At 43.2% G+C, this 20,849-nt stretch overlaps 2 protein-coding genes across 3 annotated transcripts in view; one reads left to right on the top strand and one right to left on the bottom strand.

Annotated features, from left to right (window-relative positions):
- The first annotated feature begins 1,299 nt into the window (after window positions 1-1,299).
- On the top strand, window positions 1,300-4,068 carry LOC109308076 (40S ribosomal protein S23-like). Its single transcript, XM_019532320.1, has 4 exons — window positions 1,300-1,404; window positions 1,592-1,751; window positions 3,232-3,352; window positions 3,854-4,068. The coding sequence occupies exons 1-4, from the start codon at window positions 1,401-1,403 to the stop codon at window positions 3,998-4,000; spliced, it is 432 nt and encodes a 143-aa protein (XP_019387865.1). The 5' UTR covers window positions 1,300-1,400; the 3' UTR covers window positions 4,001-4,068.
- Window positions 4,069-12,187: 8,119 nt separating this feature from the next.
- ATG10 (autophagy related 10) overlaps window positions 12,188-20,849 on the bottom strand; it is a 160,576-nt gene continuing 151,914 nt past the window's right edge. For both annotated transcript variants that reach the window (XM_019532317.1, XM_019532318.1), the window contains one exon: window positions 12,188-12,294. The gene's annotated coding sequence lies outside the window, so the exon portion shown is untranslated. The remainder of the gene's footprint in view (window positions 12,295-20,849) is intronic.

The following is a 20,849-nucleotide window of genomic DNA, read 5'->3' as shown; positions in this document are numbered from 1 at the left end:
TTCTCCTCAGCAGCACCTGGGGTGACAAGGACCAGTGTCCAGAAGCTGCTGGAAAATAGGTTCAGGTTGGAGATTAGGAGGCATTATTTCACTGTTAAGGTGGCTAGGATCTGGAACCAACTTCCTAGGGAAGTGGTCCTCGCACCTACCTTGGGTAAATTCAGAAAGAAGTTGGACAAACACCTTTCTGATGTCGTGTGATCCCAGCGTGTGCTCCTACCAGTGGTGGGGGGTCAGACTAGATGATGTGTTCAGGTCCCTTCTGACCCCAAGCTACTATGAAACTATGAAGTTCTTAAACGGTAGGTAGGTAGGTGCATCTATAGGAGATGCTTTACTGTGTAGCAGGCTAATTTGCTGCACAGTAAAACATCACCGTCTACACGTGCAGGGCAATTAGTTTACTGTGCCCTGAGTTGCGCTGCCGAATTGTCTCATCAGATACAAGTGGTATCCAGCAGCACAGTAGATTAATATGCTTAAACACATGTAGATGGTGACATCAGGATAAGTTTACTCTGACTCAAATTGAGCTGGAATATATTTGCTCGCATTAATTGCACGTGTAGATGGGGCCAGTGAGCACTATTCCAAGTGTGCTGCAAAAAAGATCACAAACTTTTGGTCCAAACTTTTCTGAGAACAGCTGCTTCTCTGCTCAGTTTTGGTGAGTCAGTTTCCCTGTTGATTGGCTATTTCCATTTTCTGTTCAGCTTTGGGTAAAGACCCAAAGGGAAGGAGAAACTGAGTTAAATAGCCCTCTGCCGGCACGTATGGTTCAGAAGGTCCGTATTTGAAACTCCATTTAAATTCCATAAGGTGGAACGTGGCGGTTCCAGATACAGACCCTCAGGTGTAAGGACCTGTTTCCCTAGCACCAAAGCATGCTCCTCCTTCCTGAAACCTTGGTTGAAGGGCTCCTACACGGCAGTGCCTGGGCCATCTAGATTGAACGGAAAAGCTTCCGAAAACTAGGGATTCGCCTCTATTAAATCAAGTTAAAAAAAACACCCGCTGTGCGTCCGCCGCAGCACCCCTTGTCAGCGGAACAAGCCCTGCGGGTGGGACACGGGCAGCAGACGAAGCGCGGGCTCCCGGGGCGCTGCCGCCGCCCGTGGTAGGCCCAGGCCCAGCAGCGGGGCACAAGGCGGCCCTCCGGCCGTGCCAGGGCGGGGACGCCGGGCCCCGCGGCGCGTGGAGGCCTGTCCGCAGTTTTTCCACCGTCCCACGCCGAGCCTGCCGCGAATCGCCCAACCCTACTCCGCCCCGCTCGCCTCCACAGGTGTTTCTGATCAGGCGTGCGTCTGACAGCCCGTGGCGGGTCCTCGCCGCGTCCAGGTGGAGTCGCGGTGCATTGTGGGCTTCTTTCTCTTTCCGGCTTCAGCTCGGGACGCGGCAGGATGGGTGAGCGCTGGGGTGGGGGCGGCAGCTTCTTGGCTGGGGCTCCTGGCGGGGGCCTCGGCACGCGACTCGCTCGGGACGGGCCCGACCCCGCGGTGTTCCCCTCCCGCCCGGGGATGGCTCCGTTCTCGGCGGACTTGGGGGCGCGGGCGGAGCCGGGCGCCCCCTTAGCGTCCGCTCCGTGTCGTAGGCAAGTGCCGGGGGCTGCGCACGGCCCGCAAGCTCCGCAACCACCGGCGCGACCAGAAGTGGCATGACAAGCAGTACAAGAAGGCGCACCTGGGCACCGCGCTGAAGGCCAACCCCTTCGGGGGCGCATCCCACGCCAAGGGCATCGTCCTCGAGAAGGTGTAAGCGTGGGGGGAGGGAGGGAGGTTCCCCTCCCTTCACGTGGCTGTCCTGGGGGTTGGGGTGATGCGCGTGGCCTGTGCTGTCACACGTCCCTGTCAACCTCGTGTCTGGGGAGTGGCGCGACACAGCTTGGCGCTGCTGGTGAAGACGGCCAGTGGTGCTGACTTGCTGTAGTTCCCATGATGCCAGCGGGGGCCACTGTGATTTAGAAGCAAGGCTGGGCAGAGGGCAGTGTCCCTATGGCGCTGGCCCTTCAGCTGCTGCCATGGGACTGCCCTGATGATACCTCTTTCTGTATCAAAAGCTGCAGTGGTTTTGTGCTGGATCTGCTTTGTCATGCCTGAGAAGCAGTCACCATTGTCACATATGATTGGATCATTGTATAAATTGATGTGTACATCAAGCTTTGTGTAGATGGAGAGCCCTTCTTGGGCTTGGGCTTTTGTTTTTTGGCACACGTGCTTGATACAAGAATTGCTGCTTGCTGGGCCAGACCCCAGGTTCATCTTGCCACATGGGCACCTCCATTCACATATCCGGACAAAGCTTCACTGGTCAGCGTTCACAGGCCCCCTCAACTTCAGGGGGCAGTGGGCACTGGCCAGTGTACTCTGTTCAGTGTTCCCTTACAATGCCCTAGTTATTAACCTGTGACCTCACTCCCATTCCTGTTTCCTTTTTTGTTGTCCCTCGTGTTTAGTTCTTAAAGTAGGCTTATAGTTCCCCAAGATGGGCCTAATCCTGTGACCTTTCTGTGGCACATCAAATAGGCCTGTTACACCGGGGCAGAGAGCAGAAGCTAAAAGGGAGACTGAACAGAGTATGACCAAGGTAGTTTCCACGGTTCCTCTTTCATTTGCGGCCTCCAGCATTTCAGGTCTGCTTTGGCTGTATTAACACCTTCCCTCTGAAAGCTTCCTCCTTGCTTGCCAAAGAAAGGGTCAAATACAAAGATCTCACTCTGGTTTGAAAAGGGATGTAGCATAGCCTGTATCTAGGGTCCATCCTAGTAGCTGTCCTGACCTCCCATGTCATTATTTTGCCTCTGATTTGTAATTTTGTTATATTAGCCTTTGTTTCTAAGAGGGAGATGCATCTGTGATAGAAATACAATAAGTGGATGGAGTCATTTGGAATCAGAACTCATGCTAGAGGTGATATTTATTAGTTGGTCTTTCATTAAGCCAAGTAGATTTTTGGAAAAAAAATACTCTTTAATTGCAAGCTTTCAGGCACAAACACCCTTCACTATTCCTGTTTGGTTCTAAATACTTAAACACACTTTTATCTCAATAATTGTCCATTAAACTCTGGGCTGTGATAGATTCTTGTTCTTGAGAAACACATACCATTTGCACTCTCCCCATAACATTCAAAGCAAATCATATTTTACTGAAGTGGTTCTTTGTTTTCCAAAAGACACCCTCATGTAGTAGAGTCAAATATTACTGATGCCCTTTTTTTCTTCCCCTTATCTAGCGGTGTAGAGGCTAAGCAGCCTAATTCTGCCATCAGGAAATGTGTCAGAGTCCAGCTGATCAAAAATGGCAAGAAAATAACAGCATTTGTTCCTAATGATGGTTGCTTGAACTTCATTGAGGTAAAAACCAAAACACAAAAGTTAATTGCATGTGGCAAAATTACTAATAAAGTGAAAGGCAAAAACTTTTCCCAAATATGTATCAGTTGAACAAGAGGGTGACCAAGCCAGGATGTGTTGCATTCCAAACCATGCAAGTTTTTATGCTATGTAGAAGTTCTAATATCATGGAGATGGGCATAAAATAAACATTAGTTGTGCATTTGCACTTTTTCTTAGACAGCTGACTTGACTCAGGTCTTCTGTTACAAAGCAAGGGAACATCCTAAATAATAAAATCTGTTCCAGCCAAAGTATGGAAGGGACCAGAGTTCCACAGTAAAAGTTTTGCATCTGATAAGTACACACCTGTTTTCTCTGCCCCTGCTACTACCTCTTTCTTGGGAAGGTTTGAAACATCCTGAATTCTCAGGCAGTTGAAAATAAGGTAGATTTTTAGGCGTATGTACAAATCTGATATTCATTGTTGTGTAATGGCAGCGTGTGTGTGTTATGTTATAGGAAAACGATGAGGTTCTGGTTGCTGGCTTTGGTCGAAAAGGTCACGCTGTTGGTGATATTCCAGGAGTCCGTTTCAAGGTTGTCAAAGTAGCCAACGTTTCCCTGCTAGCCTTGTACAAAGGCAAGAAGGAGAGACCAAGATCATAAACTGTTACTCTCTGCCAAGAATGTCAATAAACATTTTAATTTGGGGGGGAAACTTGTGTTTTCCTTAAGTTTGTTAGTTATTTTACTGTAATTTAATTAAATAATACTGTATCCCAACCCCTGAAACTTCCTCTTTACAGCTAACCTTTTTCTCATAGGAGATACTGTACTTTTGATCAGGATAAAGGTGTTCGTGTTTTTTAATTTAACCAGTATTTGTGATCCCTAGCTAGAGGCTTGCAAGATTTTTCTAAAAATAGCTTCCTCAAATGAGATTCTTAGCATACAGACAGTATAAGCGCTGCATGGTTTTAGTTGAAAATTGATATAACTGGAAAAAGCATCGAATTTAAAATCATAATTTTTTTTTTTTTTAAGCATTGCCAGCGTCCTATTGTAGTGCAGGTGCCTGTAGAGGAGAACACAAGTGCTGTTTTAAAAAAAGGTCTTGTTGAAAAAAAAACTTTTTTTCTGTTAAAAAAGGTTTTGACATCCCTAAAGAGAAGCACCAATAAGAATATGTATTGAACTATAAAAATCTAATTCATGCTATTCCTCATTGCTAGCTGTTCTGTGGAGATTTCTCCAGCCCAAAGCCTGGAGTGTCACATGTGGTGTCTGGGATGGAGCAGTGCCTGTGCCCCATCTCTAAATGTTGGCACATAAGGAATCCCTGTAGTTAGAGGAGTTTCTGGCTCTACTCACATTTTATGCAGTGAGTCTTACTAGGTATGGGGAGGAAATTTATCCTTCAACTCAAAATCCTGGGCTGGGATCATACCACTTGCTTCTGGTGCTGGCAGCTTCATGGTACTGCTCTGTTCTACTTGGTGTAGGTGAGGCCTCACCTGGAGTACCTGGGTATGCTTTTAGACAAACTGAAGAGAGTCCAAAGGAGAGCAACAAAAATAAGGTTTAGAAAGCATTATCTGTGAAGACAGGTAGAAGGAATTGAATTTAGTTTGCAGAAGCTTAAAGGGGGTGAATTGGGGAAGTCAAAACTTCCAAACAAAGTGTTCTAAAGAGGTAGTAATAAATGCCTCAGTTCACTGGGAGAAAGACCAAAAGAAATTAACTTAGTTTGCATCAAAAATTCATGTTGGATAGCAAAGCAGCTGAGCTGTGAAATACTGCAGCTGGCTAGTCAGGGAGGCATCTATCCCTGGGGCTTTTAAGGAACAGGTTAAACAAGTATTTGACAGGAATGGTATTAGGTACCTGGTCCTGTGGAAAGAGATGGCCTAGACGTCTTAAAGTCCATTCAAGCCTATATTTCTGTGATTGAAATGCATCCTTACACCTAGTGACACTTCCTATAGTGCAAACGAAAAGCAACCACTACCCTTTGTGCAGGGAAATGTTAGCTCATGCTCCCCTCCCAGTATTCATCTATTATCTTGTTTTCAACTGTGAAATCTCTGGACAGGAACCATCTTTTGTTCCTGTATGTAGTGTGTAACCCTGTGGGATCCAGGTCTGTAACTAGTACTTGTAAATGCTGAGTATGATGCATCTAATAAGCTAAAGGGGAATGTATGGTCCCTTTTGTGGACAATGAATGCAGTTTGTTAGAGAGGTAGTGTTACACAAATCACCAACTGCTGAAATCACGAGCAAGACTGTATGAAGGGGATACGGTAAAGTACTGCATTATTAAGTGCTTAATACATGCCCCCCCCCCCCCACACACACACATTCATACCCCAATTTCTGCTCTACATTGGTATATGTTACCAGTTTTATCGGTGCTCAGCTCAACTTAGTGGCCAGCCAACTTGATTGCAGGTGGAAGCTGGGCTCCTGCCGATCCATCTTGTCAGAAGAACCAATGCTTCAGGATGACATGTAGAATAAGACCCAAAATCAATGCGTCTCGCCCCATCTTTTATAGCCTTGTCAATTTGCCTAGTCCTCTCGGCTTTTGCTGTGTTATTGCTCTCTTCTTCCTTGATGGTTGATTGATGTTCTCTCGCTGTTCTGGGGCGGATTCTTCTTGTTTTGGCTTTTTATCTGTTTGTGTTCATCAGCCAGTTGCCAGCTGATGTTTTCCTTTTTCACAGACTCTCTCTCGCCCATTCTCTCACGCATACAGTATACAAAGGTCGAGCACTTGTGTCAAGCTACAGAGCAATACAAAATGGAGTTTCTTAAGGCAATGCAGAACTCAAGAAAATGCATAAGGTTAAGGCAATAAGCAAAAGTTTATCTTCATGTTATTTACTAATATAAAGCTGGTATTTATGCCATTTACATAACATTCCTTTTTTGATTCTTTAGAACATTTAGTTTTGAATGGATTACTTTATAATTTCCGCAAGGCTATATATTGTGAAAGAATTAAGGCATATGATTTTAATTAAAAATGCATTTTTTTTTTTTTACATCACATATAAAACATTACCACTAGCACTACTTTAGTTTATATAAAGATGATGGTAATAGGATGCAACATAACATTTGGGACGGCTGCTCATGATGGTGACCATTCCTTGAAAATATTGTACTAATGGTGTATTATTATTTGTTTAGCTTGTTTTGATATTTTTAAAATTTTTGACCCTTGATGTAAAATAATTATAATACATAGTTGAGCTTGTTCTTGTGTTGTAATAGTAAGATAACTAATTTGTGATTTTATTTTAACCAAAAATTTAAGGTAGTTCAATTGATTCCTAAAGAAAAATGGAAATCAGTTAAATTATTTCCATTTCAGGGATGATTTCCTTTAAGACACTTGCACAATTTTAAAATGCTTAAAATAAAAGAAACAAAAACATAAGAATATGCTGATAATTTTTAACAAAGCAATAAGCAGGGCTAAGTTAGAAAATTTAGAGTTTCTGCCATGCAGTTTTCAGCATTATGTGTAGCTTTTATATATGTCTGTTAAATAATTGGTTACATTTGATTTATGACACACACAAATATGTTAAAAATAGAAGAACAAATACAAATTAACACTGGTTTTTCTTTATCGGTGTTTAACAGCCAGTGTTTTTAGTTCATCGGTGTTATTGAGCATCCTGTGGCTTCTAAATAAATGTAATGCATTACATTTCATACGCCACTGAATAACTTTAACTGAAATACATGCACCCATTTTGATTTTTTTTTTTTTCCCAATTGTATTTCATGTACCACTGAACTAAGATGGTTAATGATAGACACTGGTTCAATTCACTTGGAATTTAAAGGTTTTTTTTCAGTTATGCCTTATAACTTGATGATTATTTTTTCATAAGAATGGGTTGCCAGTTTTTTTTCTGTATTTTTCCCCTGTGTTTGTTGAATGGATATTTTTATTTGTATTTGAAGGGTTACCTTGTTCTTTTTTTAATTGTGCCAACCATTTATACACATTGTAGTTAGTGGCATCTCTCACATCATTAAACTGATTCACGTTACCAACTTTATGGGCTGTTTAAATAAAATTTGATAAGGTGTTATATAATTCACAAACAGTCTAGAATTAAAGATAATTCATTAATGAAATTTATTTGTAACCTACTTCACAGGCTTCCCCTCCTTTGATGAAATAGTGATTAGGACCAAGAAGGTGGGGCCTAGAAGGTGGGGCCTCTTTTCTTGCACACAGGACATAATTAGCTATTCAGGGTTTTATATCCTTTTATATATTTGTTCATTTTGTATTTTTTTTAATTAATAAAGAGTTTCCTTTACTTTTTATACAAATGTTCCAGGTTCATCAACTTTTACTTTTCCTGTAAAACAATGGGTTAATGCAGTTTTTTACACACGTCCTGGTATGTTGGTGTTATAAATAGTATTTGTATTGAAATACAAATAGCCTTAAAAACATTTTATTAGGTTGTTTACTAAACACACACATTAACTTTTTAAATGCCATTTTGCTAAATAAGTAAACTTTATAACTTGAAACTTTCATATGGATGCTTGTTCTTTGTTTTAAATATTAGAGCAACTTTCCTGTCCAAGCTGGACAGAAATAGTCTAGTCTGGGATCCACAGACAATTTTAATTTTTAGGGGAGGTATTACCAATTATTTTATTATATTTTATGATATTTATATGCATTTAAACTTTTGACAACTTAATACGAACAAACCAAAAACAGATAATAGGATAAATACAAAACAGACAGCCAACACAATTTTTGCTGTCATTTTTGTCATGGCTTAGATGAAGAAGACACTGTTGATGGTAATGAGGGCTCGTAGTTTTTAGTCACCTTTGCTACTAGATTGAATTATTCACTATAGTTTTTGCTAAAGAAAATGCACAAACCTGCCAAGGAAAACTTGCAGTAAAATATTATTTATATTTACAATGCTGACATGCAGTGGCAATGCACGCGTTACTGCAATTTTTGGAATTTTTTATATACATATTGAATGACAAGGATCATCTACATTTATTTTACTGTTTTCAATGGTTCACTGCACCATTTTGGCAATTGGAATTGGGACCTTTACAAAAATTTGTTTCAAACGTGAGATTAAGGAATGCCAATACTCATGTTACAATATAACCAAATTGCTGTTTAATATTTTTTTTCTTTTAGAGGGACAATTTTTTTCCTCAGAACTTTTATTTTAAAAGCTTTTTCCATATTTTTATTGTTGGGACATTTATAACATTTTAAAGTTATTTGGATAAAACAATACTATTGTTCCCATGAATATCAGTTTCAAAGTATACCAGCACTTTTGTGCCAAGGAAATAACCAAAATACTATATTAGCCATATTCAATATTAACAGTTGTTGCTGCATTTAAAGCTTTGAAGTTTATTTTCAGTTTTCAGGTTTTCTTGCTTGCCCTCAAACAGACCAAAATTGGGGAAATGTACATATTAAACATTTATACTATCATTTCATAACTTAACTATCTATTATAGCTTACACTAGATAATTTATTTCAGCCTCTAGTGAATATTTACACTGCCTTTGGGGGGGTTGATTTTTTTTTTTTTTTTTTTTTAATTTAAAACACGTCTGTATCCTGCCACATTTAATTTTTTCTGCCTGCACCTTAAGAAATGCCTTCATTTACTTGTCTTGATTAATTTTATCAATTACAGCAAGAGCCTTAATAGTTGACACTAAGTTTTCAGAACCATCTTTTTTGCCTTAACAAGCTGTTAACACCTTTCTCTCTAAAAAAATTTATGCTGATTTTATTTCTGAAGAGTGAGGGGAGGTAACAAAGACATTTCTCACCCCTTTACCAATGAGACTGCAGACACACACTTCCAGCAATTTTTAGTGCCTTGCAATACACACACACAGCAAATATACCACCTTGCTCACGTTCTTTGTTTTGCACCAACAACTTAATAGTCTTTGCAAAGCTGCTTGCTTATTAGGCTTCTTAGGCTTTACTTTTGTTACAAAATTCCACACAGTTTCTAGCGTAGAGGTTAATTTTCTTTGCTACTGACATCTTACAAGACCAGCAACAAAGTATTTTACTTAACCTCAGACACTTTTTGAGATTAAGTTAGAAATATAGCAACCTTGGAAAAAAAGTTGTTTCTGCTCTAAAGCAGTCATTTTTAAAATTCCATTTTTGCATTCTCCTCTACTCCCCTCAGAGCCTCAACACATTTAGTTCTGTTTTCTCCTGATTTAACCCTTCCTGGGCTTCAAGTCACTAACTGCCTCACACCTTTTAGACTGAGTCTCTGACCTTTCATGCTTTTACAAATTTTGGCTGGGCTTTGCTCTTTAGCACCCACTCTTAATTTTTTTTCTGTGCTTTGTGAGTCTGTTCTCAACCCCCCCTTAAAGAATAAAAAAAAACCCTTTAAGCAGGTCTCTTGGTTTAGCAATTTTCTTTCCACTCTGATAGCAATACTTCTTCCAGCAGATTTTTCTCTAGCAGCTTTCTCTGGAATCCCCACAGTTCCTCTAAGTTTTACCTAACTTCTAGCTTTTCTTTTGCCTTCCAAATCTTAACCATATCCTTTCTGGTCTACAGGCTTTACAATCCACTTGATCAGTGGCCTTTTTTTGGCTTGCACTTTGCAAACCAATGCATTCAGCAAATCTTGGTCTTTCTTTCAGTTTCATGGTTTGTACTGGCCTTGCTTTCTACAAACTAAAAACAATCTTTGTCTCTCTCCTCACAACTTGTCAGTTTTAACAACACAAACACAATCCAGCAAGCTTTGTTCTAGGACCAAGAAAGCTTCCCCTGAAAGACTATGAGACAAATTACACTCTACACAATTATCTCGGAAAAGCTCATCCTACCTTCAGAAGGAACCCCCAAACCATGCATCCCTAGAGAAAAAACAAAACATGCCTCTGATAAGCTCACTCTCTGCCCAAAGTAACTTCTGGATACTGTTCTCTGTTTACATAGCTGTACCCTGATGTTTCTTAAAACAAGATGTTATAATCCTATAACAATCTCTTTTAGGCTCTTTACTGTCTCTAGAGAGGCGGGCGGGGAGGGGGGACCAAGTTCCCCCCCCCCCACCTTCCAATTACAATTTTTTTGCTGCTGCCTGAGCAAATGTTCAGTTACATACCCTGTCTCTCTTTATGCCCTCTACTACCTCTATTCTCCAGTGCACACAGGATCCCAAAGTATCTGTAACCAGTAACATGCCTCTCAACTGTCTGAGTTTTTTCTGAAGCTGCACTGCCTGGATGACACTTTGCCTTGCCATAACCTGCACCTGTAGCCTATACCTTACAGACTTCAGAGCAAACACATAACTGCTCCTGTAACCATTCACAAAAGACTGTAACTATTCCTGAGGACCCTGGAGACAAAGAACCTTGTTCATTCATACAGCCTTTCCAACAGAGAGATGACATTCTCTGCTCTCTAGCTTCCTATTGCAAACACAACAGGAGGCTTTTACTTAATCCCAAGCAGACAATAGCATGTAACCATGTCCACTACTTTACCTGACCTAGGCAGACAAAGTTTCCTAGTCAGCAGTAACAAACAGTATTTCCTACACAAAACTTACAACCCTAGTTACAATTACCATACAGCTCTACCTTGCTACAAATTTTAGCTAACCCCTCTGGAAAGGGTCACTTTGTACTAACACATTTCCTGATCAGTCAGTAACTTGTGTCCTGGCGGAGTGGCCAATTGTTGGGCTGAATTTTAGGAATCAGCCCTTATAACTTTGTTCTAGGCAAGCACAACCTTTAGACTGACCACAACACCTGCCAGTTGATAATAGGTGAGTGTATTGATACAGAGCGATAACAAAAAGCAACAATACAAACAATCAGATAATGTTATATCTGGAGTCAAGGTACATCTGGCCAGGATGCATTCTTTACTTTTGAGGCTTTTTCTTAGGTGTCACCAGTTTGGAAGTGGGATTCCAAGGCCCACAGCCCCACTCCAGTGGGATGCATGAGACGGGCTGGTCATATGCCCCTTGTTCATGGCAGCCTCAGGGACCCTTCCCAGGGGACGGGGACCCTTGACTTCTTGCTTTTGTCTTTTGTATACCAGTCATCTGCAAAGCTTTAACAGACATATGACAATTAGGATTTTTCAACTGCTTAACCTGTTTCTTTAAATGTTCATTAATAATTTTTATACTTCTTACAACCTTTTACTTAGATACCACCTTTGTTGCCACACTTTAAAGTCCACATGCCTTAAGTCACCCAATACATCTTAAAATCCACGGTCATCAACCACACGACACCTAAATTTCGCCTTCTAACCCTCAGGTACGTCTACAGCCAAGGATTAGTGGTAGAAGTGGAGATGCTAAACATGGAGCTTGCTCTATATTCCCCTCCCCCCCCCCCACACATTTTCCACCAGTTAAATGTTACACAAATTGCCAATTGCTCAAATCTTATGAAGGGGATAAGGCAAAGTGCTGCACTTATTGATTAAGCACTTAATACACATATACATCACGTTCATACCGCAAATTCTGTTTTACACTGGTGTATGCTGTCAGTGTTATCAGTGCTTGGATCAACTTAGTGGCCAGCCAAGTTGATCATGAGTGGGAGCTGGGCTCCTGCTAGTCCATCTTGTCAGACAAACTGATATTCCAGGATGCCATGCAGAACAAGACCCAGAATCGATATGTCTTGCCCCATCTTTTATAGCCTTGTCAATTCACCCAATCCCCTGGGCTTTTACTGTGCTATCACTGTGTTCTTCCTTGAAGGTCAATTGAGGTTGTTCTCTCTCTGTTCTGGGGCAGATTCTTCTTATCTGTTTGCATTCTTCAGCCAGTCGCCAGCTGATGTTTTCCTTTTTCACAGACACACTCTCACCCATTCCAGCATACAAAGGTTGAGCACTTAAGCCAAGCTACAGAACAATGTGAAGTTTTTAAGGAAATGCAAAACTCAAAAAAAATACATAAGATTAAGGCAATAGGCAAAAGTTTATTTTCATGTTATTTACCTAATATAAAGCTGTTATTTATGCTATTTACATATCAGTAGCAATTTACTTCAGCTTCCCTGTTTAAAAAAATAGCCATCTTTGTAAAATGCTTTGAGAGACTACTATTCAGAATAGCCCAGTGCTTTGTGTATCAGAGTTACTTTTTAAGGCCCTTCCCTTTAGTGCAATCCAAAGTGTCTGACAGAAGGATTGTTTTCACGGTCTATATTGCTGTGACCCCTGACACAGCTGACTGTCAGGTTCCAGCATGGGGCATCCCAAGGGCCCAGGACACAGCTGTCCTGGGAGCCCAATCCCAGGGTTCCTGTGCAGTGGAACCTTTAAAAACACATGTTACCACCCTACTGGATAGCATAGATGGTCTTAACTCAGTCCCAGCTCATGGGGACCCTGGGACTGAGCTGTTATAGCCTGATCCCAGAGTCCCTGTGTGCTGTACAGCTGGGCAGAACCAGGGTTTTCAATCAGCCATGTGGACAGGGTCTAACCTCCAGGTCCCTGTACATGGGACAGAGTTAAAACCTCAGGTGGGGTTGTCAGCTGGGGATAAGGACATGGCTGGTGCTGGTTTCAGATCTGCCCTAACTGAATCAGCTGATTGTCAGCAGCTGGATTTTAATTTATAGTTTCATAGTTGGTAGAGTTGGAAGGGACCTGAGCAGATCATCAAGTCTGACGCCCTGCCATGGGCGGGAAAGAGTACTGGGGTCAAATGACCCTGGCAAGGCGTTCATCTAGCCTCCTCTTAAAAGACCTCCAAGATAGGAGCCAGCACCACTTCTCTTGGAAGTTGGTTCCAGATCCCAGCCGCCCTGACCACGAAGTCTCTTTCTATGACTAGGTAACAAAGAGCTTAGATGTGAAGGAGGAAGTCGATGTCATCTTCTTGGACTTCCAGAAGGCCTTCGACACAGTGTCCCACCCAATTCTGGTGGGCAAGCTGAGGGACTGTGGCATTGACGAATGCAGTCACATAGGTGGCAAACTGGCTTCAGGGGCATACCCAGAGGGTGGTGGTGGACGGGTCGATGTCAACCTGGGAGGGTGTGGGCAGCGGAGTCAGTCCCAGGGCTCAGTCCTAGGGCCGGTGCTGTTTAACATCTTCATTAGCGACCTGGACGAGGGTGTGGAGAGCACCCTGTTCAAGTTCACTGATGACACCAAGCTGTGAGGTAAAGTGAATAAACCGGCAGGCAGGGACCACATCCAGGCAGACCTGGATCGGTTAGAAAAGTGGACGGACCTGAACAGGATGCAGTTCAACAAGGACAAGTGCAGAGTGCTGCACCTGGGGAGAGGGAACCAGCATTATGGTTACAGGTTAGGGGCTGACCCTCTTGGCAGCACAGAGGCAGAGAGGGATCTTGGAATCATGATTGACTCCAGGATGAGTATGAGTCGCCAATGCGATGAAGCAATAGGCAGAGCCAACAGCACCCTGTCATGCATCAACAGGGGCATCACTAACAGGTCCAGAGAGGTCGTGTTCCCCCTCTATGCGGTGCTGGTCAGGCCACAGCTGGAGTACTGTGTCCAGTTCTGGGCGCCGCACTTCAAGAGGGACATGGAGAACCTGGAGAGGGTCCAGGGGAGGGCCACTCATGTGGCTGGGGGCCTCCATGGCCAGCCCTATGAGAAGAGGCTGAGGGACCTGAATCTCTTCGGTCTCTGCAAGTGGAGACTGAGGGGGGATCTTGTGGCTGCCTACAACTTTACCAGGGGCCAGCAGCAGGGACTCAGGGAAAGTCTGTTCACCAAGGTCCCCCTTGGAATCACTAGGAACAATGGCCACAAGCTGAGGGTGGATAGGTTTAGGTTAGATATTAGGAAGAACTACTTCACTGTAAGGGTGGCCAGAGCCTGGAACAGGCTTCCCAGAGAGGTGGTGCTCTCACCTTCCCGGGAAGTCTTCAAAAGGAGACTGGATAGGCACCTGGCTGGGGTCTTATGACCCCTCCCACCCCCAGTGCTCCTTCCTGCCCATGGCAGGGGGTCAGACTAGATGATCTGTCTAGGTCCCTTCCGACTCACTGATTCTATGATTCTAGGAAGTACTGCCTCCTGACGTCTAGCCTGAATCTACCCTCTGCCAGCTTGTGACCGCTATTTCTAGTCACTCCTGGTAGTGTTCGGGGGAACAGGGACTCCCTCAATGCCTGCTGGTCCGCTCTGACTAGTTGGTAACAGGCCACTAGATCCCCCCTCAGCCTTCTCTTGTGGAGGCTGAAAAAGTTCAGGTCCCTTAGCTTCTCCTTGTAGGGCCTGCCCTGCTGCCCCCTTATCATGTGAGTGGCCCTCCTCTGGACCCTCTCCATGTTGTCCACATCCCTCCTGAAGTGCAGCGCCCAGAACTGGACACAGTACTCCAACTGTGGCCTGACCAGTGTCGCATAGAGGGGGAGGATCACCTTCTTGGACCTGCTTGAGATGCATCTGTGGACGCATGACAAGGTACTTGCTGGTGCAGGAGGAGCCCGATCCCCTCCACTGATCAGTAGGGTGCAATAGGGATCTAATCCCCAATCCAATCCTAAAAACATATATCTGTGTTGTCACAGGAGGTGCAATAGTTGCAGTTGCATCTTAAATCTCATGGCAGCTTAAACTGGATGTCTGCCAAGGGCATCCTTTGTTTTCGGCTCTGTTTTGAAGCCCAAGTGCAGGTAAGGTATTTGAAATATGGATTAAAATTCCATTAGCTCTAAAAATAAAGGCACTGCCAAATATTAAAAGCACTTGGCAGCCTATTAGTCGCATACCCTCAATTTCAGAATTGGTAAATGATCGCTTAGCATACTTAATGATCAGGCTCCTTTTACAATTCCAAAGAGTCTAGGGCAGCTGGAATTGTACCCTTAGAGCTCTCTCAGCCAAGCTGTTCCCATAGGAACAAGAATGAAGAAATCTGTTACTGCCAGTCAAACTAAAAAAACTGAAGATTTTTGGAAGCTATTTTGTTTGCTTGGCTGCCCCCTTTGCAAGAGGGGAGCGGGTTGGAAAAATAAAATTGGACGAACACTCCCCTCCAAGCATTAGTACTTGTCTTTTATATCTCATTTTGAAAAAATAGGCTCTTTGGGGTGGAAAATGCTCAACAGAAGTGTTGAACAGAATGGTGAGTCTTTAGCTTTACATAAAGGGCTATGGTGGGAACCAGAGGTTCCAGTTCCTACAGGCTTACCTCTAAATTGTAAGGAACAACTGGTCTTAGGATACTCAGATTTTGAGAATATTGTCTTTTTCAGACGCCAAGAACCATCAGCCCTCATGGAGCAAGGTGTGGGTCTTTGGCCCTCAAAAACCTGACAATAGGTATCTTAAGTTGTGTAGAAAAAATGATCCAATAATATAAGGTCAGAAAGGACGTCAGATCATCTTGTTCGACCCGAAGACTCTAAAATTTTAATCAGTTATTCCTGCCTTGAGCCCTATGTCTGCTTTCCAGAAAGGAATCCAGAGTCATCTGAAGATATCAACAGAGGGAGACCCCACCTCTTCATTAGTTTATTCCAATGCAGCTCTCAACTAAAGAGTCTTCAGTACATGACATATTCTCCTTGGCATAGGTGTTTGTATACCAGAATCAATCTTTCCTTAAACTAAACAGAGCAATTTAGGTATTAAACCTATACAGCATTTTCTTCAGCTCTTGTTATTTTCATCTCTCCCCTGCAGTCTTTTCTGTGCTTTAACATCCTTTTAGACTGTGGAGCCCAGTAGTAAGTACAGTGTCCTGGCATTAGTTTTACTAACGTTGCATGCAAAGGTAAAAATCACATTCATAAGTATTCCTTCCATTTGGTGTTCCTAAGCATCTTTCGTTGCATTTGGTAGCATAAAATGCCTTTTGTATGAATGGGCCCATATGCCAACTTTGCTCTGTACCACTATCCTGCCCTTGATATTTACCATTTTTTTCCCAATTTTTGTCATCCAAACCTTCTGGAATGCCACTAAGAACACCCATCCATGAATTCCTTATTGTTTGATATCTATGCTAGATTTTCCATTATTTTGCATGAGATGGCTACAGTGCTAATAAGCCTGTAATTACCTGGGTCCTCTCAGTTGCCTTTTTCAGTACTTACATGACATGAACACACTTCTTGTCTTCTGGAATTTACCCAATATTCTAAAATGTATTATAAATTAACATCAGTAGGCCACAGGTCTTGACCAATTCTCTTAAGACATGTTATCTGGTCTTGCTTCTTTAAAAAAAATTGTTGCTAGTGGACGTTGCTTAACATGCTTTAGTAACCAATAGGCTGGAGAGTACTTGAACATGCTGCTTCTTTTACGTAAGAATTTACTGCCTTTTATGGATCATTAACACTTACCATTTCCAGCTTGTAAAGGGCCTATATGATGTAGATATACTCCTAACCATACAGTCAACAATGAAACTTGGGTGCATGACTGCTATTTAGAAACCATAGTCCAAAATCTAGACTTCAAAACCCCTGCTCAACTACTGCCTAATCCTGTAGTAGTTTAAATTCCCTAGATAGTGAGGGATTCTACTAGTAAAATCCTCTCAATACCTACATTTCTTCCCTGGACTTGTGAAGAAACATCCACATTCTCATGATGGGGTTCACCAAGTAGATGTTCTCCTGCCTGTCTTGCCTACAGAGCCTGAGCCAGGAGGCATTCAGGCCACATCTACTGGATAAGACCTACTACAAAATACAGAAAAATAAAAGTTCTGCCACTTACTAAAGTATGTTTGTATATTTTGTACAAAATGGAGCTGCTGCAACCAGAGAAACCAAGAAAGCCTCACCTCAGAATATGCTAGAGCATTCCAGTAGAATAAGGAAGTGTTCATGTCCAAATCTTTCCTTTGCCTGACTTGAAAGAAAGGTTTGAACCCAAATCTTTCACCTCAGGACAGCATGCTAACTGCTGGGCTATAAAGTATTCTGAAGCCAGCTTTTTGATGATTTGTTCCAGAATATGGGCTGAAGCCCAATAGGTAGAGCTATAAGTCCCCCTTGAAGTTGGGGGTGAGGGGTAAATCAGTGATTACTTGGGACAACAAAAAGCCAGAACAGTGAAGGTCTAGTTCAAAACAAGTGCACCAAAGGGGGACACTAAGCAGAGTGTACTGGAGCTACCTGCTGGCCCACAAAAAAGTCCAGGGAGCCAATGGACACTGTTCAATGAAACTCTGCCCAGAGACATGAATGGATGAGGGACAGGAAAATGGGCTCAGGTCCTCCTGGCGAGAGCCTCTTTCCTGGTTAGATATATTGCCAGCTTGGCTAAGGCCAGGAGGAGGTTGACCAGGAGGTCCTGGGACTTGGTGGGGCCATGGATGAAGAGTGCATAAATGAATAGCGGCAGGGAGTAGTGCAGCCAGAGCCTCAGCAGGCAGTTCTGCAGCAGGCAGTGAAAGGGTTACAGCCTAGCATACTCCTGGTAGACATGCACCAGGGTCATCTCCTGCTCACAGAAGGGGCAGTTGGGGGAGTCCATATACCTCACCAGATACACACCCATGACAACAACTCCGTGAACTGAAGCAGGTGTCTTTCCCCTGTTAAAAGCTGGTTCACATTCTTTGTTCAAAATACTTAAGTATTTACTGGACCATATAGAAAACAATTCTGTATCTTAATTGTGCGTACCTGGGAGACCCAGGGACCATTCTCTGTTCTACTGAACATTTAATATAAATTGGAAAAGCTTCAACCCACCCGGGAATAAACTACAGCCTCACTTTGAGGGATATAGGTTCAAATTCCTGCTTCAACCAGGGCATAGAAAGAACCTGAACCTGGGTCTCTAACATCTGGAGCACATTCCTATACTACTTGGCTGTTGAGCATGCAAAGGTATAAGAGCTGTGGCACTTCCTGCTTTTCCTGCTCTTTAGTTTTTCAAAACCAGACAGATGTGACATTGAACCTTTTCCTGCAGCAGACAGCTGTGAACGCCAAATGGAGCAAGGCTCTCAGCCTAGAATTGGCACCTAAATCCTGTCATCTCACCATTCCTTGTTATAAAAAATGTGCCGATTCGATTTGGCTGATTCAGATTCAGAGAATTGGTGCCAATTTGGAGATTTGGCCATAGACTATAATGGGGAATCACTAAAATACCTATAACTTTGTCATTTTTTGAAGATTTGGATGAAAACAGCAGGGATGGTAGCAACTTCTGAGGAAGTTTCACGGAGATAGGTGCAAGGGTTTCTGTGAAAATGCACCTCAAACTGTTGAAAGCAAACCTTGTATCGCTTGTCTGTATTAAGGCAGAGCGGGATGAATGAAGCAGGGATGGTAGCCCCTCATGCAGGCATAAGGCCTGCCAGGTTTTAGGCAGAGTGGTACAGGGGTTTCTGTGAAAGCGTATCTCAAGGTTCTGAAAACAAATTAAAAAAGCAAATAGGTACAGAATGAGGGTGGCACTCAGTCCATCTGTACATGGAGCTTGGGGGAACCCTAGCAGTAGGAGGTTCACCTACAGGAACACCAGCTGCTCCACCAAACCAGGATCCAAGGAGGTGCAGTGGGGTGTCACAACATCACTGGCAATGCTGAACACCCTCTCGCTTGGAACACTGGTCAGTGGACAGGACAGGTGTTCCCCAGCAACTGTGGCTAGATCCTGTCACACCTGGCTGTGGGTTGCCCAATAGGCCAAGAGATCACAGTGAAGCAACTCCATGTCCTCGGTGAGATAGGTAGCCACAGAGGCCTCCAAAATACCTGACTGATGGTGGGGTCTGGTGCCTCTGGACCCCAACATTGAAGCTATGCCCTTGGCCCACATTGGAAGTGGCTGTGGTAGAGAAGATTGGCTTGTGGTGATAGTGCTAGCATGGTAAAGTGGATCCCCCTCTTCCATGTCCCCCCGCCTCTGCCCTTCTGCTTCCCTGACTCTGTTGACCAGCACCTCTGTCCAGTGATCAAGGTTCACAATGCCTGCCAGCACATGGACCGTACTGGACTGCAATGGATCCAGCCATTTTTGATGCCCTTCTTCAGCTGCTTCACCAGTGCCTGCACCTTTGGTGAAAGCGGCTTGCCCAAACCAGGAATATTGATCACCTGGAACTTCTCCATTTCATTCTCAAGCTCCTTCACTGCAGGGATCACCTGGCTAAGGAGGGCATCAACAGCGCTGAGGCTCTTGGTGGCCATACCCTCTCACCCACACCTTGCCCTCCTCAGCTCCATGCTCCAGCCATCCCCTAGGCACAGACTCCAAGCTGCAGCCAGTCCTGGCCACACGGTCTGCACTCCTGCTCAGCTGCAGCCACCTCCCATTCCTGCCACTTCCCTTCCTGGTACCCGGAGTCCTTGAACCTCAACAATGACTAGGAAAGAGGGTACCTACAGAAATGATGCACTGAATTAGCTTTGGTCACCATAAGCCTCTGTTGATGGGGTTTGTGGGTTATGGTTTCCTTCTGCCAGCAGACCTTCAGAGAACAAACTGCATACTCTCCTCAAGATCCTATCCCCCTCTGACTTGTACAAAATACAGATCACTGTACTGACAGAGCTATCACCTAATATGCTTCCCTTGGTGCTGTAGGAAGGTACATTGTGTTCCAACAGACTTGACAATAGAGATGGGTGTTCAATAGAAGATTCTATTTAAAACATCATCCTCTTATTGTACATAACAGTGGATGGTTTTCCTGCAAAAATCACCTATAGTAAGTCACTGTTATGTCAATTCCTTATATAGCTGCATAAAAGTTTCTTTGTGGGCTTTTTGAAAGAGATTAGTAGGAGTCTAATAAATAATAGGACATAATAGTGATCAGGCCAGCACCTTCTTGACCCCTACTAACTAATTCTACCCAGTACAGGATTGTCCCCTTTTAGAATATTTTCCCAGCCTTCCTTTCTCAGGCTGGCCTTTTAAATTTAAGAGAGTTAAGTCACTGCAGCCCCTAAGTAACCATGTTGCAATTAAAAGCTTCTGGAAACATGTTTTGCTTCCAGTTGGCAAGCACTTATTATGCCTGTTTTTATTCTTCAAGAATGATTTTTAAATACAATTTCATTACTTTATAGTATATTTTTAGAATACAGTTATAGAGGAGCTGGTACTAATCCCAGAGTTAAGATTGTGCTGCATTTGCAGTTAAACTGCAAGAGAAATCATTTGATATCTTTAAGCTAAGGCTGAATTGTTATGGAATATGTACTAAAATGTAGGTGTGTAAGAACTCATTAAATCATAATGGTGAGAAATAGCAAAAAGCTACTATGCCTGGAAAAAAATCAACTGAAATGAATTATCAGAGGGATGAATTTGAGTTCCTTGACCATATTCAGTTCTCATTTCCCACAGCATAAATTTCATAGATTTCATAGACATCAGGGCTGGAAGGGACCTTGGGAGATCATCGAGTCCAGCCCCCTGCCCAAAGGGCAGGAAGTCAGCTGGGGTCATAGGATCCCAGCAAGATAAACATCCAATTTACTCTTGAA

The sequence above is a fragment of the Crocodylus porosus genome, unplaced genomic scaffold (assembly GCF_001723895.1).
Source record: "Crocodylus porosus isolate Cpor-Errol unplaced genomic scaffold, CroPor_comp1, whole genome shotgun sequence".
Classification (NCBI taxonomy): domain Eukaryota; kingdom Metazoa; phylum Chordata; order Crocodylia; family Crocodylidae; genus Crocodylus; species Crocodylus porosus.
This window is presented reverse-complemented; position numbering and strand designations above follow the sequence as displayed.